This window comes from Puma concolor, chromosome D1 (assembly GCF_028749965.1).
Source record: "Puma concolor isolate L17-30 chromosome D1, mPumCon1.1.hap2, whole genome shotgun sequence".
In the NCBI taxonomy this organism is placed as follows: Eukaryota; Metazoa; Chordata; class Mammalia; order Carnivora; family Felidae; genus Puma; species Puma concolor.
The window spans coordinates 83,146,541-83,166,106 of NC_141676.1; the positions used below are offsets into that span (position 1 = coordinate 83,146,541).

Here is a 19,566-nt window from a genome sequence, read left to right on the forward strand (position 1 = left end):
TTCTTTGAATGGACAGAAAAATGAAATACTATAAAGCCTTTCACAAATGGGAATTGTTTCTTATTAATGTATCATGAAATCTATATTGTAAGTTGGAAGCAGCAATTTTTGTGTATGTGTATCTTCATGGTATGAAATACATCCATTTCCTTCTATATGAATTGAGTCAAAAGTTTGGAAATAACATTGATACAGTCTGTATAATTTGAATTCAGGTTAATGGCTCATGACTACCTACTTGAATGATAATAGAATAATAGAATGACTATGGAAAAGATTGTTCAGTAAATCCCATTCTGGTTACAAACAAGAGATAGCATCATGGTTAAACTATCTAGTCTAAATAACTGAGATGATAACAGTGTTTCTCAAGTGGAAAATGTGTCTTTTAACTCCAGGAAGACTTAGAATTTGGCACATCCAGAAAGAGCTAAAAGAATCAAAACTATAGCATTACATTTCCAGGTACAAATTAATTTGTTTGGTATTTTATATTTTTATAATGTTTGTGGGAGTTTTGTTTTTAAAAAATAATTCCCATTTAGAAAGTTTAATTATTTGACTTAAAGAGTTAAACTGAAATTTTTAAAGATTTATAAAAACAGCTTTATAATAGGCTTACTAAACTTTAGTTTCTTACTAAATTGATAAGATTACTTATCATTCAGAAAGACTTTGCCTAGGTAGAAGATTGGAGATCTAAAAAGGAAAAAAGTAAATATTAAATGTTTAAACCTGACCCATTAAATTAATGTTAATGGAAGGGTGTTAAATTTGTAAATGAAACCAAACATTATTCAAGGTTTCTTTAAGAACAATTGCTACCATGGGGGTGCCTGGGTGGTTCAGTTGTTTAAGTGACTGACTTGATTTCAGCTTAGGTCTTGACCTCAGGTTGTGAGTTCAAGCCCTGAGTTGGGCTCTGTGTTGGGTGTGAAAGCTACTTTTAAAAGGCGAGGGAGGGGCACCTGGTTGGCTCAGTCAGTTAAGCACCAGACTCTTGGTTTCACCTCAGGTCATGATCTTGCTATTTCATGGGTTGGAGCATCTGGTGGGACTCTGTGCTGGCAGCATGAAGCCTGCTTGGTATTCTCTCTCTCTCTCTCTCTCTCTGACCCTCTCCCATTCACGTTATCTCTGTCTCCCAAAAAAAGTAAATAAATAAACTTAAAAAAATTAAAACACAAAAACAAAAACAACCAAAACTGAGTTTGGAACCTTAGTTAGATACCATTATGCTTCTTATATTTTTTTAAGCTGTAGAGAATATTTTTGGAACAATTGGACATTTGATGATGTTTTTATCATACATTAATTTTCTTTAAGTTTTAGTTATTTGATGACACATGTTGAAATATTTAAGGATGATGTGTCAAGATGTCTAATATTTACTTTAAATATTTCAGAAAATTATATATATAAATATATTATTTAATAATACATTAAATATATATAAATTATATATATATATGAGAAATAGCAGCAAATATGGCAACAAGTTGATGTTTGTTAAATTCAGGTAAAGATCATGTAAGTACTGACTGTATTTTTTTTTTTTTTTTTTTTAGTTTTCTGCTTGTTTGTCTGAAAATTTTTATAATATAAAGCTTGGGGAAAAAGCAAGTTTGGAGGAATAACAGTAATTCATCAAATATTCATTTTCCATACCAAAAAGATTTTCAGTATTTGGTAAATGTTATTCTACTTGGCACCATAATATAACAGAGTTCAGAGAGCTTCACAAATCTTTGAAGCATTCTTTGAAAGATAACAGAGGAAAGGATTAGAAGGGTGAAATGTGCTATAGCACTAAGTGGAATCAAGACTACTTATACTACTTTTATTTATCTAGTAAACTAAAATTTAATCTCAGTAATATATCTCTGTCTCACAATAAAAGTTTAACAAGTTGGCAGCTGGAGAAAAAAGAATTCACCAATAAATGTAAAAATAACAGCTTTTTCTGAAAATAATAAATGCCATTATTATACACAATTTTGTAAAATTTTCGAATTCCATTATCAGACATAATTGCACTGACAGAATGTAACTTAATGTTCATTTTAAGGGAAAGTATGCATTTAATTTTATTTCCCATAAAGGAAGTTGCCTCTGTGAATACTGGTTACAGATTCTCTTTCAGATTTGGTCTTTTTTTCTTTTTCTATCTAAAATGCTCAAACCATAGAGATTGTGGGTCTGTTCTTTGTCAATTATGCTACTTATCACATTCATTAGTGTGCTTCACTCTGATTGAGTTATGAGTTCTTGCTGGTTGTGGAGTCATTTATTCAAGTTAGTTTCCTGAAGCTCCTTCTGGGTTTGTTATTTTCCTCATTACATTTTTCATTGCCTTTCCAGGGCCTGTTACAGCATGCTGAATGGCAGCAGTTCCAGCACAGATATACTCAAGGCTTGGATGCACAGACCAAATGTTCCACTCTACCTTTCATGCTCAGCAACATGTAAAAAAATCTCCATGCCAAATGAGAAAACCCTTCCTTTGCTCTCCTACAGATCTGTTCAGGCTCTTCTGCCAGAGATACCAAGAAACATTTTTTAGAAGATTTAAAGCATTCATGTATTCGAAATATTTATTAGGTATCTTCTGTGGGTTGATAGTGTTTAAGGTACAAGAAATACAGAGAAGAATAAGACATGGCCTAAAAGCTTAGAGTCTAAAATCAAAGGGTGTAAATGTGGAAAAGATATGTTATACATCTATTTAAGTGTTTTAGCAGAGATATTCACTGTGATGTGGTCTTGGAGTCTGAGACAACTCTTTTTACCCTGGAGGGTTTGTCTTGTTTGTTGTGGGTTTTCTGTCCTTATTGTCATAAAATTCCTACCTCTGAAGTTAAAGAGTAATAGACCCAGTGGGATCAGGGACACTGTTGTTGCTAAGTAAATTTGCCTCCTTCTTACATGCCCAATGGTTGCTATGGAATCTAGCAAAGGCGACTCCTAAAATGGTTTCAGTGAGAGGTAAGGAGGTATAAAACTTCCTCTCCAAACATAGCTGCAAGTCTCTAAGCACACATGGGTCAAATGTCAAAAACACCAAGATTGATTCTCATTGTCAGTTGGAAGAGACTGCTCATCTTAACTTTTAAGTCCTAGAAGCATAGTGATGTCTCAGGTATAGAGCTGAAAAGGACCCAAATGAAATAATGAATGTAAAGAGATTAAGTCAGAGAGTCTGGGAAGATGGTGGAATAGGAGGACACTAAGTTCACCCCACCCCACATTTACAACTAGATATCACTTACATCTTAGTAAATAAATTGGAGAGCCATCCGAAGACTGGCAGAACAAACTCCACAACTAAATGTAGAGGAGAAGCCACATGGGAGAGGTTAAGAAGAGCAGAAATGGTGGTAGGGAGCTGCCTGCAGGAGGGAGGGAGCTGCTGCGGATGCAGAGAGAGGAAGGCACCAGGAATCCCACATGGGGAAAATGAATCCTCACAAAGTCTGGCCTTGAAAACCAGAGGGGCTGCATCCTCACCCATAAAGAGATAACATCCTGGGGAGAGGTAATACAGAAGCAACAGTTTGCACAACACGTGGGGTAAACAAGAAGAGATCTGTTTATGCTGATTCCAGAGCATGCTAGGGGACTTCTCCAGGAATGAAGGAAGTGGGAGGTCCTATTTTCTTCCCTCACCCCCCAGCATAAACACAGCTACCTGTGAGAGATGGTGCCACACAGACACTTGCTACCTAACTTGCTAGCAGTGTACCTGCCCACAAATTCTCCTGAGGGCTTCCCCACTCCAAGCCCCCTGGCCTGTACCCAGCACTAATTTTGTCAATGTAGTGTATGCTTCACCCAGCTGCCACATGCTGACATCAACCATCCCTAGCCACCGCTGCATGCTGTGCCCAGCTACCCCAAACAAAGATGTCATTTGCCTCTGGCCACCTCCATTTCATGATGTCACACACCCCCAACTGCCACCACTTTTCTGTGGATCTGGCCTACAACTAGCAGCTCAGTGTAAATTTTGCTAAAATCATGGGCACATCCTGCCTGGCCTCTGCATATAGATACCACATGCCCCAGCAGCTGTCACTGCCCATGATACAAGCCATGGTCTTGGTGCACTGTGCTATGGAGGATCTGGCCTATAACTAGGGTGAAAATTTTGCCAATACTGCTCCCAGCCTCGTGCAGTCACATCCTCTCAGAGCCAGCCTGCCTGGGTCTCACTAACATCACAGAGAGCAAGTACAGCCAAGAGGCAGACAGTCGAGGCAGACAGTCAATGCAGACAACTGGACTGAAAGGAAAAGCTCCTCAGACACAATAGCAGGACACAAGCAACACTCATAGGAGACTCTACTACGGTGGCAGATTCTGTTGAACAGGGGACACTGTATTATAGAACACTACAGGACCTCTACTGCATTCTTCAAGACCAGAGGATGTAGCTGACTTTTCTAATGCACAGAAACAGACACAGAAAGGTAGACAACATGAAGAGACAGAGAAACATAACTCAAATAAAAGAACAGGACAAACTCACAAAGGATATCCAAGCAAAAGAGAAATAAGTAATATGCCTGATAAAGAATTTAAAGTAATGATCATAAAGATATTCAATGGACCTCATAAAGGATGGAAGACATCACTAAGACTCTTGACAAAGAGATAAAAAATAACATAACAAAGGTCAAGAACTCAATAAATGAAATTTAAAATACAATAGATGGAATAAATAGTAGGCTACAGGAAACAGAGGAACATATAAGTGACCTGGAGTATAGAGTAATGGAAAGCAATCAATGTGACCAGATGAGAGACAAACATAGCAGAATAAGAATAGACTTAGAGAACTCATTGACTCCATCAAGCATAATACCATTTACATAATAGGGGTCTCAGAAGAAGACAAAGAGGGGTAGAAAATGTATTTGAAGTAATAATAGCTGAAAACTTCTGGAATTGAGGGAAGGAAACAGAGATCCACACTGAAGAGGCACAGAGATCTCCCAACAAATTCAACCGAAGGAGGTTCATACCAAGACAAATAGTAATTAAAATGGCAAAACATAAAAGAATTTTAAAGGTTGCAAGAGAAAAGACAATTACATGCAAAGGAAATCCCCATAAGACTATCAATAGAATTTTCAGTAGAAACTTTTGAGACCAGAAGGGAGTGGCATGATATACTCAAAGTGCTGGAAGGGTAAAATTTGCAATTACAAATACTATATCCAGCAACATTATCATTCTGAATAGGAGAGATAGAGTTTTCCAGACAAACAAATTCAGAACATTCCATTCAAAAACAGTAGAATACACATTTTTTTAAGTGCACATGGACCATTCTCCAGAACTGATCACATATTAGACCACAAAACAAGTCTCAACAAATTAAAAAGATTGAAGTCATACCATGCATCTTTCCTGACCACAATGCTATATGAAGCTAGAAATCAACCATAAGAAAAAATCTGGAAAGAGCACAAATACATGGAGGTTAATAACATGCTACTAAACTATGCGCCAACCAAGAAATCAAGAAGAAATCAAAAAGTACATAGAAACAAATGAAAATGAAAACACAATGGTCCAAAACCTTTGGGATAGAACAAAAGTAGTTCTAAGAGGGAAGTGTATAGCAATACAGGCTACCTCAAGAGAAAAGAAAAATCTCAAACAACCTAACCTCACACCTAATGGAAGCTGGAAAAAGAACAATAAACAAAACCCACAGCCAGCAGAAGGAAGGGAATAATAAAGATTAGAGCAGAAGTAAATGAAATAGAAACTAAAAAAAAAAAAAAAAACGAAACACAATAGAACAGATCAATGAAACGAAGAGCTGGTTCTTTGAAAAGATCAACAAAATTGATAAGCCTCTAGCCAGACTCACCAAAAAAAAAAAAAAAAAAAAAAAAATACAGAAAGGACTCAAATAAAGAAAATCACAAATGAAAGAAGAGAAATAACAATCACCACCACAGAAACACAAACAATTGTAACAGAATATTATGAAAAACTATATGCCAACAAATTAGACAATCTAGAAGAAATGTATAAATTCCTAGAAACATATAATCTACTAAAAATGAAGCAGGAAGAAGTAGAAAATCTGAACAGACTGGTTACCAGCAAGGTGATTAAATCAGTAATCAAAAAGCTCCCCACAAACAAAAGTCCAGGACCAGTTGGCTTCACAGGAGAATTTTACCAAACATTTAAAAAAGAATTAATACTTACTCTTCTCAAACTATTCCAAAAAATAGAAGAAGGAAACTTCTAAATTCATTGCATGAAGCCATGCAATTTAGTATTACCCTGATACCAAACCCAGATAAAGACACCACAAAAAAGAGAGACAGAGAGAGAACTTAGGCCAATATATCTAATAAACATAGATGCAAAAATCCTCAGCAAAATATTAGCAAACACACTGAAACTATACGTTAAAAAAATCATTCATCACGATCATGTGGGATTTATTTCCAGGATGCAAGGATGATTCAACATCTGCTAGTCAATCAAAGTAATAAATCACATCAATAAGAAAAAGATAAAAACCTCATAATCATTTCAATAAGCACAGAAAAAGCATTTGACAAAGCACAACATCCTTCATGACAAAATGATGATGTTTTCAAAAAACATACAACAACAACAAAAAAGCCATATGTGAAAAACTAACAGTGAACATCATACTCAATAGGGAAAAACTGAGAGCTTTCCCTCTAAGGTTAGGAACAAGACAAGGATGTCCACTTTTATTCAATGTAGTACTGGAAGTCCTAGCTACAGACAGCAACAACTACAAAAAGGGCATCCAAATCAGTAAGGAAGAACTAAAACTTTCACTATTTGCAGATGATATGATGCTATGTATAGAAAACCCAAAAGACTCTGCTAAAAACTGCTAGAGCTGATAGATGAATTCCATAAGGTCTCAGAATACAAAATCAATATACAGAAATCCATTGCATTTCTTTACACCAATAATGAAGCAGCAGAAAGAGAAATTAAGAAAACAGTACCATTTACAACTGCACCAACAATAATAAGATACCTAGGAATAAACCTAATCAAACAGGTGAAAGACTTGTACTCTGAATACTATAAAACACTGATGAAAGAAATTGAAGACAACAGAAAGAAATGGAAAGACATTCCATGCTCATGTATTGGGACAACAAATATTTTTAAATGTTTGTATTACCTAAAGCAATCTACAGATTTAGTGCAATCCCTATCAAAATACCAAAAGCATTTTTCACAGAACCAGAACATTTAATCCTAACATTTTATTTATTTTTTAAATTTTTTTAATGTTTATTTATTTTTGAGAGAGAATGAGAGAGAGGCAGACTGCAAACAGAGGGAGGGGCAGAGAGAGAGTGGAAGACACAGAATTGGAAGCAGGCTCCAGGCTCTAAGCTGTCAGCACAGAGCCTGGCATGGGGCTCAAGCCCATGAACTGTGAGATCATGACCTGAGCCGAAGCCGGTCACTTAACCCACTGAGTCTCCCAGGTGCCCCAATCCTAAAATTTATATGGAAACTCAAAAGACCCCAAAGAGCCAAAGCATTTGAAAAAGAAAAGCAAGTCTGGAGGTATCACAATTTCAGACTTCAAGTTATATTACAAAGCTGTAGTAATCAAAACTGTATAGTACTCGCACAAAAATAGACACCTAGCTCAGTAGAACAGAATAGAAAACCCAGAAATATACCCACAATTATATGGATAATTAATTGTCAAGAAAGGAAGAAAGAATATACAGTGGGAAAAAGACAACCTCTTCAATGAATGTGGGGGCATTTGTGTGGCTCAGTTGGTTAAGTGCCCGACTTGGGTCAGGTCATGATCTCATGGTTCGTGAGTTGGAGCCCTGTGTCAGGCTTTGTGCTGACAGGTCAGAGCTGGAACCTGCTTTGGATTCTGTGTCCCCCGCTCCCTCTGCCCCTCCCCCATTCCTGCCCTCTCTCTCTCTGTCTCTCTCTCTCTCTCTGTCTCAAAAATAAACATTAAGAAAATAAAAAATAAATAAATAAAGAGCGAAATGTGAGACCTGAAACCATAAAAATCCTAGAAGAGAGCAGAGGTAGTAATTTCTCTGACATTGGCCATAATAACAGTTTTCTTTAAGTTTATATATTTATTTTGAGGAAGAGAGAATGCATGTGAGGGACACAGAGAGAGGGAAAGAGAGAATCCCAAAGCAGGTTCTGTGCTGTCAGGGGAGCCCAATATAGGGCTTGAACTCACAAACCATGAAATCATGACCTGAGCTGAAATCAAGAGTCAGACGTTTAACCGACTGAGCCACCCAGACACCTGAGCAACATTTTTGTACATGTCTCCTTAGGCAAGGAAAACAAAAGGAAAAGTAAACTACTGGGACTGAATCAAAATTAAAAGCTTCTGTACAGCAAACAATCAACAAAACTAAAAGGCAACCTACAGAATGGGAAAAGATGTTTGCAAATGACATATCTGATAAAGGGTTAGTATCCATAATATATGAAGAACTTCTACAACTCAACACCCAAAAAACAAATAATACAATTAAAAAATGGGCAGAAGATATGAACGAACATTTCTCCAAAGAAGACATATTCAATATCACTCATCATCAGGAAAAAGCCGACCACAATGAGATGTCTCACACCCATCAGAATGGTTAAAATCAAAAACACAAGAAACAGCAAGTGTTGATGAGGATGTGGAGAAAAAGGAACCCTTGTGCATTGTTGGTAGGAATGCAAACGGGTGAAACCACTGTGGAAAACAGTATGGAGTTTTCTCAAAACATTAAAAGTACAACTACTCGGGGCGCCTGGGTGGCCCAGTCGGTTAAGCGTCCGACTTCAGCCAGGTCACGATCTCGCGGTCCGTGAGTTCGAGCCCCGCGTCAGGCTCTGGGCTGATGGCTCGGAGCCTGGAGCCTGTTTCCGATTCTGTGTCTCCCTCTCTCTCTGCCCCTCGCCCGTTCATGCTGTGTCTCTCTCTGTTTCAAAAATAAACAAACGTTAAAAAAATTAAAAAAAAAAAAGTACAATTACTCTATGATCCAGTAATCTCACTCTTTGGTATTTAAAAAAAAAAAATTAAAAATCCAAAAAAATAAATAAATAAATAAAACGCACAAACTACTAATTCAAAGGGATACATGCACTCCTAAGTTTATAGCAGCATTATTTACAACAGCCAAATATGGAAGCAGTCCAAGTGTCCATTGATAGGTGAATGGCTAAAGAAGTGGTGTGTGTGTGTGTATGTCAGAGAAAGACAAATACCATATGATTTCAGTTACATATGGAATTTAAGAAACACTTAAATTTCACTTATATATGGAAATAAGAAACAAAACAAGTGAGCAAATGTAAACAAAAAAGAGAGACAGACAAACCAAGAAACAGACTCTGAACCATAGAGAATAAACTGATGGTTACCAGAGGGGAGATAGGTAGGGAGATTGGTGAAATGAGTAATGGGGATTAAGGAGTATACTTTTGATGAGCACTGGGTGATGTATGGCATTGCTGAATCTCTATAGTATACACCTGAAATTAACATAACTCTGTATATTGACTATTTTGGAATCAAAAATTTTTAAAAAGGAGATTTAAGTCAGTGTCTGACATACTGCAAATGCTTAATAAATGATATTCATTATAAATATCATCCCTGATTTTATACCCAAGCCAGAAAGCCTGAAAGGTAAATCTCCCTAAATTACCTAGGTAATAAATGGCTTTTATGTGACCATTTGATTCATGTCTATACTATTAACTCATAAGACTCAAAATTTAATTAGGCAAGAATGAGGTAAGTTTTTGCTTACACTTGTGTTCTCTGCATCTACAACAGCACTGGTATATAACAGATACATATAAATATTTGTTTAACACATCCATTTCTTTTTTTTTAACAAAAAAATTTGCTAGATATACCTGGATTAAAATTCCAACTCCAGTACCTTCTAGCTATATAAACTTAGACAAGTTAACCACTTTCAGTCATAATTTTCCCACTTGTTGAAAATGGGGCTAATGTTACTTAACACTTACTTCGCAGGCTTGTGGAGAAGCGTAGATGAGGCAAGCACTCTGAGTATCATGCCCTGCACGGGAGAGGCTCATTACATTTTAGTCTCCTTATCTTTTGCAGTCTGCTCTGTAGTTTTCTGTCTGAATTAGCAAACATCAAGGTTTGCCACAAGAGGGCAATACTATATGGAAATGGAAATCTATGCCAAAAAAAACCCCATAAAAAACAAACAAATAAAACAACAAAATAACCCCCAAAACACCCCAAGAAAACCTACTCCCAAATGAAAACCTTTCCAAAATTACATTTATTCCTCTCTCTCTTTCTATCCTTCTCCCTGCCCCCCATAACTATAGTTTGTTAATAAGGTTTTCATATTTAGAATTCTGTTCTTTTCTATTGTGTTCTTTAAAAATCAAGTAACCTTAAAAATCAACCGTCACGAGGAGCCAATTTCACCCTCTGCAATTATTCCTGCTCCTTTAGTTGGTGGTCTTGACTTGCATGTAAAAAGATAATGCTTCTGGTTATGTAAGTTCAAATCTTAGAGTTATATTATATTCCTGCCTCATCCATGCAATATGTTTCCTTCCTTTAATTAATATGTTTAGTGCCTATCTCTTCCCCATTCTCATGTCTACCTACCTGGTCCAAATCCCCTCTTCTCATCTCTCAACCATTTACCTTTTGGTCTTCCAACTGTTTTTCTTTAGTCCATTTATTGAATAACAAATGCTTGGATCCAATACACTTATACAAGGTGGTCTATGTTCTGTGCTCTTCCTAGGAAAGACTCCCATTTCTTTCCCTGGGACTAAATGATGTTTCGCTTGGGCTACATTTAACATTTTTGTGTTTCATGATAACAGTGGAAAGGAAGAGGGAGTAATATATTTTGAGAATGGCTCTGCAATTTATGAAAGCATTTTTCAGCTGCAAAGGACATTAGCAAGTCACATAGGCTGCTGCCACTAATGATATGTATACTTGCCTATCAGAGAATGCATGTTCATATCCCAACCAATTTGACAAGAAACAAATGTTAGGAGCACTGTGTAGACCGAAAAAAACAAAAACAAAAACAAAAACAAAACTTTTATCAAGGCAGAATAAACAATACCTGTTATGATGCTATGGAAGAATTTGATCTAAACTTTCCTCTACTAGCAGAAGACTATCTTAGAAATTTTCCTGATTCATAAATTTTTTTTAGTGTAAAATGGTTTTGAAAACAAATCTGATTCTTCTGTCTTCTTTGCTTCTCTTATTAATAACCGAATCATCTAAATGAAATATTCTAGATACAAAGGACAAATATTGTATGATATCACTTATATGAGATACCTACAGTAGTCCAATTCATAGAGAGAAAGTAGAATGGTGGTTACCAGGGATTGGGGGAGAGGGGTATGGGAAGTTGTTCTTTAATAGGTACAGAGTTTTAATTGGGGAAGATGAAAAAGTTCTGCAGATGGATGGTGGTGATGACAACACAAAAATGTGAATGCACTTAAATGTCACTGAATTGTATACTTAAAAAATAGTTAAAATGGTAAATTTTATGTTATATATATTATATATATAAAATAATATATATATATTGTGTATATATATATATATAATATATATATAATCTGAAATGTGAATCATGTGTTTTATTCATCTGGGTTCAATATTGTTTTTCTAGATGTGATATTAAGTTCAAATAGAATTGCACAAAACCTACTTTCAAGGAGCATGCTTTGGGAAAAGATAACACATAGGTAGAAATGCAGGCAGTGACAGTGTCCCTGCCTTCTCACTGTAACAAAGGCTGAAGAGGATGTTTAATCTTTCTAGGTGCATTCGCTTTCAATTTAGTAACCTTTTACCAGGCCTGAATTTGGCCTCAGAATATATGAGTCTCAGAGGCCTAAATCTACAAAACAAATTAAAAAATACAGTATTCCTCTTCTTATCCATGGAAGATACATTTCAAGACCCCCATCGAATGCCTGAAACTGTGATAGTGCCAAACCCCATATATACTATGTTATTTCCAATACATACATTCCTATGATAAAGTTTAATTCATAAGTCAAGCACAGTAAAGAAAATTAACAAAAACAACTAATAATAAAATAGAAAAACTATAATAATTACTATAATAAAAGTTATATGGATGTGGTCTCTGTCTCCCCCCAAAATATTTTATTGTACTGTACTTCTTCTTCTTCTTCTTCTTATAATGATGTGAAATGATAAAATGCTTTCCTGATGAGAAGAAGTGAGGTGAAGGATGACATAGCATTAGATCACTCTTGACCTTCTGATGATATGTCAGAAAGAGAACCATCTGCTTCCATACTGCAGTTGGCCATGGGTAACTACAACTACGGAAAGGTAAGCTACAATTAAGGGGCAACTAATGTAATAATAACCCAACAGTAATACTTATTAAGTATATATCAAGCACCAGGATTAAGTGCCAGCCAGGATCTAGGTCAAGAAAAAAGTTATAGGCAGATTTACAAATATCATATATTAGCTTACTATCCCCAACTCACTATTTTGCTTTTTAAAATAAACAAAGCCCCATACATCCCATTTATTACAGAATTAAGAAAACTAACAGAGACACACCTCTGTGCCAGTAACCATGTCAAAGAGTATGTCAGCCAATAATATTTATGAAACTCACATGCCGCTGACAGGCCCACATACTGTGAAGTAGAAATTTTCAGAAAGGGTACATTTTGATCCATTAAAATTCCCTATGAAAAAAAGCTTGCAGGTATAGACACTCTTTGATTTAGAAAGTCTATCTTTTAGAAAGAATCTAGTTCAATTCTTATGGTGGGGGGAAATAATACATAAAAACAACAGTTCAAAACTGATGATAAATTCACCTCAAAGCAAAACCATTTCTTTGCTTGGTTAATGTGGCATAAGAGAAAGCTTGACTAGCAAGTATAATTAAAGTATGAATCACAGGCATGAGTCATGAGTAACCCTGAGAGCACCTATAGGGAAAAAAGTCCATTATAACCTACTAAATTTAGAGACTAAAGGATGAAGGGTAGGAGGAAAAATCTTAATTCCATGTAAATGCAGTTATGGGCCTGAATGGAAACACTGATAATGGCATTGATGCATTATTGGTCCAGCATTTGTGTGAGGCTCTGTAACACAGCATATTATGCTTAATGTATAGGTACTCATTTTTGATGTTTTCTATTTCTAGAATTTCTTGAGGTCAGGTACTTTGCTTTGCTTTATTTGTTTTTCCATACAAATCACTTCTTGACTCAGATTCTACTAATGTAGAAAGTTGGCATAAAACATGCAGCTACACACGTGAATGGGCAAATGATAACCCATATCTCAGAATCTAGAATAAATGTGTCTTGACATATAAGACTTTTGAAAAAATGAAAAATGACATCCAATAATATATTAAATGCTACTTTTCAGACTGTTGATACATTTTAAAGAATCACAGAAATTTTATTTAATGAAAAACAGGAAGAGATTGTTATATTTTATCCTATTTCATATCTCAGCAGTTGGCATTGAATTTACTTGCTTGGATAAACAATATGGCAAAAGTTGAAAGAAAACTATTTGTTTGGCCTGACTTTTTTGTCTTTCAAGGTGTGTGATGAATATAAAATTGCCTCAGGTGAAAAACAGCCCCACTGCTTGGGCTACTCAATTAACTGACAAATGGCATTCTTGCCCACCATCTGACCCCACCTACCCAAATGAGGAGTATTTAACTGACAGACATAGGTTAGACACTGGAGTTAAAATGGCTCTAGTGATGATTGGACATTCTGATAATATTTAGAGGTACAATGATACGAATATGGTTGGAAGGTTTTTAAGTCCAATTTCCTTGCTCAGAAGAATTTATTTTATTTAAAAAATTTGTTTGAAGTTTATTTATTTATTTTGAGAAAGAGCTTGAGCAGGATAGGGGCAGAGAGAGAGGGAGAGAGAGAATTCAAATAGGCTCTGCACTCTCAGCACAGAGCCAGATGAGGGGCTTGAACTCAAGAACCTGTGAGATCATGACCTGAGCCAAAATCAAGAGTCCGGCATTTAACCCACCCAAGCACCCTTTTGGCTGAGAAGAATTTAAATCAAAGCCATCAAATACACTGTTTACATCATCTTATCCTAGTTTAACGTTTATGTACTATTTTTTTTTTAAAATTTTTTTTTTCAACGTTTATTTATTTTTGGGACAGAGAGAGACAGAGCACGAACGGGGGAGGGGCAGAGAGAGAGGGAAACACAGAACCGGAAACAGGCTCCAGGCTCTGAGCCATCAGCCCAGAGCCTGACGCGGGGCTCGAACTCACGGACCGCGAGATCGTGACCTGGCCGAAGTCGGACGCTTAACCGACAGTGCCACCCAGGCGCCCCTGTACTATTTTTAATGTTCATGTGTACTTCTTTAAAGAAAATTGAAACTAAAAGTCTTGACAGTCTCTGAAACTTAATTGGGAAAAATGTAAAGTACATTAATGGAATTTTTCCCATGATCTGTAGAAGAGTTTTTTAAACAGATGGTTCAAATGTACAGAGCAATGAAAACACAGAAATTAAAAGCAGATTCTTAACAAAAATAACAGAGTTCTCAGAAATACTATGGATGATGGCAGGACTGGATGTAAGGCAGTACTTTGTTTTGCTGTCAAGGTTTGGAGAGAACAGGAATTTATTAGGTGATCCTCTATCAGAGAAGGGGTAACTGACTCTTGGTAGGAATTTACTATTCATTTGGAATTCCAGCCAACTTCAACAATTTGAAAATCCTCATGCTTGTAGGATAATTCCATCCAGGTGCCAACAAAATATATAGTATTGTGATGTAAGTATTCTTCTATAAGTGGGGGCACTTCAGTCCAAGGTGCGTATCTGGGGGATGGGGATGGTCTAAAATCTTTCCACCTTCATAGCTACTTGGAAAAACAAGGAGCATCCCAAGGCCTATGAACCTTTTCATTTTCAGTATAAAAAACTCTGACTTTCTTGGATCAAGGAAGTGAGCGGTGGGAAAGAGGTAGGAAAACTTTTCAATCTGGAATTTATACGTATTTAGTGGAAACGTGTGAAATAAAATCTAAACTAATGCTAAAAAGTACCATCTTCCAACCGGAGTTCAAAATGACTTCCCAAACTTCAAGGAAAGTTAAAGTTGGTTTCTCTCCCAGGCAATTTTAGGGTACGGGTGGTGAGAAAGACGGGTAGGGGAGGTACGTTGGGAGTTTGAGATCCTTTGGGACGTGGAGAACCGCAAAGTGTTGCCATGAGCTAGTCAGCTCCAGGTGCCGGGGAGGAGACAGAGCTGACGCCCCTGGCGAAGGCGTGAGCGCAACTACGCCGCAGCCGCGCGCAGCGCATGAGCCTAGTGCGGGCGGGTGGGTGGCGGCCGAGGGTGACTGGGAGAAGAGGAGGGGTGGCGCGGGGTGGGAGTGCGGCGGCTGGAGGAGGGTCTCCCAGCTCAGGCCCGATTTGCAAGCTCTCTGAGCCTGCGTCCGCCGAGGGGGAGGGCTTCCCTGGCCTGTCCAGAGTGGCTCAGAGCACAAACGACTGTCAAGAGAGTAGGAGAGTGGAGGTGCCGGAAGTGTGTGCTCGCCGTGGGATAACTTTCCTGCTCCGGCCGCGGCCCGGAGCCTCCGCCGCCTAGCTGTTCGCAGCGACGATGCGCTCTGATGACAACGACCTGAGCGGACCCGCGCCTCGGCCCACCGCCAGAGTCTGCACACTCCTCGCCGCAGGGGAAGAAGACTGAGCCCGGAGGCGTCCGCGCGCCCCGGGAGCCGGGTGCAAGGCGGCGCGGCGCTCGGGGCCCATTTCCTCTGCGCGGTCCCCTAGCGTTTGGCTTGTTCCCCGCGATCGTGCGTCCTCAGCGCCGGCCGCGGTCGCCGGCTGTTCCCGCCCTCACCGCCGGCCGGGACGTGCCCCGGCAGCCACTGGTAGCGTCTGTGCCATGGGGCTGCCTACTCTGGAGTTCAGCGATTCCTACTTGGACAGCCCAGATTTCAGGGAGCGCCTGCAGTGTCACGAGATTGAGCTGGAGCGAACCAACAAGTTCATTAAAGAGCTCATTAAGGACGGCTCTCTGCTCATTGGGGCGCTGAGGAGTAAGTGGATAGGGCAGGGGCGGATGGAGGGCGCGCAGGGTTGTGGCGAGTCCCCGCGGGGTGCGGATTTGAGGGGTGGGATGGAGGACTCGGGGCTTCTTTTGTTTGAATGGGTTTGGGACAAAAGCTGAAGAGCTCCCCTGCTGGTGGCCAACAAAGTTTGTTCTTAGGTGTTCTTTACTTAAGTAATGTCTACAGAGAAGGGGAAGTCCTCCACTGGACACAGGAGTGTATCTTGAGGAAAGTTGTTCAAAGTTATCTTTTTGTATAACGCTCCTGGAAAAATGTTGGAGACTATTGGTCCTTTTTTGATTGTTTGTAATTTTATTATGCCTGATTTGAACACTTTTTCAAAAGTCCTGAAGGAGGGATTCAAGAATTTGTCTTAAGGATAAAATAAAGGTAGTTTAGTGATATTCAAAGAAAATACTGATTTCTTATGTGTATCAGTGGCTCTTCACTGGGCACAATCGATCACAGAATTGGCTTTTTAAAAAAATAGACATTTACAATTTTGTCATTAGGAGGATGATGGAGATGATCGAAGACAGCATGGACCGGTGGATTTAGTCTCTACCAGTTTTTTTGTTGCGTCTTAATTTTTGGTTTATATTGTAAATCTGATGTTGGTCGAGTCATTGGGGATGAGAGTTGATGGTTAAAGGTCAACCAGAATTTCTGATTATTATATAAGTAAAAACTGCCCTTAGGGATTTTTCCCCACTTCCTTTTCCCAGCCGATTTTCTTTACTCCCTCTTGAATCTGCTGGTTTTCACTTTCAGTTACTAAGACCTAGGACAGTCTTAGTTTTAACTCCAGTTTCTCTTAGAGAAAATGAAGTGATGTAATTGATAAGGCTTAACTTGTACCTTTCCCAGGAAGTATTTGCATCTTAAAGGAAGCTTCTGAAGGTTTTAGCTACTGAAATGAAGTCCTGAATTATCTGGTCTCTGATGACTGGGTGAGTGAGGTATTTTCATAAGTTGGAGAGCTTTTAGGAGATCTAGCAATCCCCAGGACAAATGTAGGGGAACCATCATCGTGAAAGGTCAGTAACAACATGTTGGGGATGTGTGTGTGCCCAACACTGAGACATTAGCATCTGAGCTGTATTTTGAAGCATGTATTAATGGTAAGAATAGAGCTTAGCAAAATATCTTGAAATAAGGGTGCTCCCAAATCTTTTTAACCATCCCAAATGCCAAAACATTTACTTATCACTTGTGTTACTTAACTAGGGTAAAGAGGATATGTTTTATACCCACATTCATTCAATTTCTGAATTTGAGGCTGCTACTGGTAACAGTATTTACTGGTCTGTGAAAAAAATAACTTATATGCAGTTCTTTCCATTCTGTACATACACAAATGTGAACTCACCTTCCTTCTGGTTCGCAAACTCTGGTTGAGGTTTCAGGACTGGCATCTTTGCATTTTAGCCTCTTCCGAAAGAGTTTCCCCATTTCCGAGTGCTAAGTGCCAAGCTGACTCTTGCTGGAGCTGCCAGGTGGTCTACAAGTGATATTTTCTCCTCATTTTGCTGGGGAGATCAATTTTAGCGTTTCAAAAATTGAAAACACTTCCATAGCTGTGATAAAAACTCTGAAATGCATGTTATTTTGCTAGTAATAGTATGTATTTTATTATGATTTTTTAATCTAGTCTTGCAAAAATCAGGTGATTCCTATCCTTAATAAGTTGGTTTTTCCATGTATAAGTGAGGAAATCATGACAGTGTAAGCTCCTTGAACATGCAGAACCTGTCTTGTTCATTTGGTCATAAGCGCTTAAATATACAACCTGCCGTCTTTCTAGAATTCTTAGGTTTGTGATGAGAGTACATTATTTTAATTAATATTTGGTTATTTATATCATTATGGAAGGAAGACATTTTATTCCTTGTTGAAATAATTCCCAGCATCAGCTGCAAATAGAGATTTGGAGTAGAGGATCTCTTGAAGTCACATGATGGCACTGCTTTTTTCCCACCAAGCCACCTTCTGTCCCTTGGGAAGGATGCAATGAGGCTAGGCTGCAGCTGCTAAGTGCCAGCTCTCCGAAGCTGCTCAGCTAGGGTAAGAGTGTGCCTACAGGACTTTGAAGCCTGCTTATAGTTCTATCCCAGATCCACCAAGAAGCCCTCCTTTCCCCAGTTCTGTCCCTTCTGACTGTTTTTCTTTTCTGCTCTAGGGAGCCTTCACCTTCCCTTTCAACTATGCCTTTCCATTCTCTGTACCTACTGTTTCAGTAAGTGTATCCGTTATCCACTTCAGTTTTATTTTTAGAACTTTGCTGTTATTTTCATTAATAATTACTGGTTTCTTAATATAGCCTTCCTGAGCTGACAGTCATCATCTAAGCATCTTCTATTATTTCTATCCTAGTTCATAGCTCTTCTGGTGAGAATTTTGGCATGGACTTTTGGCTAATACATATGTAACTATTTCAGTAGGAGTCACATATACTTTTTTTTTTAATTAAAAAAAATGTTTGTTTATTCTTGAGACAGACAGGGAGTGAGCAGGGGAAAGGCAGAGAGAGAGGTAGACACAGATTCCAAAGCAGGCTCCAGGTTCTGATCTATCAGCACAGAGCCAAACGTGGGGCTTGAACTCATGAACTGAGAGATCATGACCTAAGCCAAAGTTGGAGGCTTAACCGACTGAGCCACCCAGCTGCCCCAGGTAAGGAGTCTCATATGCTTTTTGATTTTTACTTCAGGATGTACCTTTTTTGAGAATTACATGAAGGGAAACTACAAAGGCAGTCTAGGCATGTTAGAAGGGGAGGCTGGTAGGTACCATTCAATGTCAATTACAGGAGTATTGTCAGTTACAGACCCCTAATAAAAGAATCTCAACAGGAGAGAATCATCAGTTACAGACCCCAACAGGGAAAGATGTTCACTGCATTTACTACAAGAAATCTATCCCTGCAACTCATCCAATGAGAAAGCATCATCACTCTGAACTCGTGCTTTTCTCCAATAGACAACAGACAACAGGGGTTCAGAACTTCTCCAACTTCTCCATAAAGTAACATTCCTCTTCTCTGTTTTCTAGATTTACCTATGGTTTTGTGATAGCTTGCTTGTCCAGCATTGCATTTCTCTTACTTCCGAATAAACCCATTTTTGCTGGTTAAAATAACTGTCAGTGTTATTTTTAAGGTTAATAGTTTCTTTAGTAGAGTATTTGGAAGGGTCCTTATAAAGAAAGGAAAACCTTGCTTGACTACATGATTTCAGTTTTAAATAACATAAGTAAGATACTTAACATTCTTAAAATAAATTATTGCTTTTCATATTCACATCCACTTTAAGAAAATGGATGACAGCTAATTAAGTGGATTAACCTAGACCTGAATTTAAATTCTAGTGCTGTCAGGGGCACCTGGGT

The 19,566-nt window shown here is 38.1% G+C and overlaps 1 protein-coding gene across 2 annotated transcripts in view; it reads left to right on the forward strand.

The window, feature by feature from the left end:
* Positions 1-15,458: 15,458 nt before the first annotated feature.
* ARHGAP42 (Rho GTPase activating protein 42) overlaps positions 15,459-19,566 on the forward strand; it is a 325,984-nt gene continuing 321,876 nt past the window's right edge. The window contains exon 1 of one of the 2 annotated variants that reach the window (XM_086678623.1): positions 15,459-16,167. In XM_086678623.1, the coding sequence (XP_086534749.1) occupies positions 16,014-16,167 (154 nt within the window). In that variant the 5' untranslated portion in view covers positions 15,459-16,013. The remainder of the gene's footprint in view (positions 16,168-19,566) is intronic. The other variant, XM_086678622.1, reaches the window with a different exon arrangement.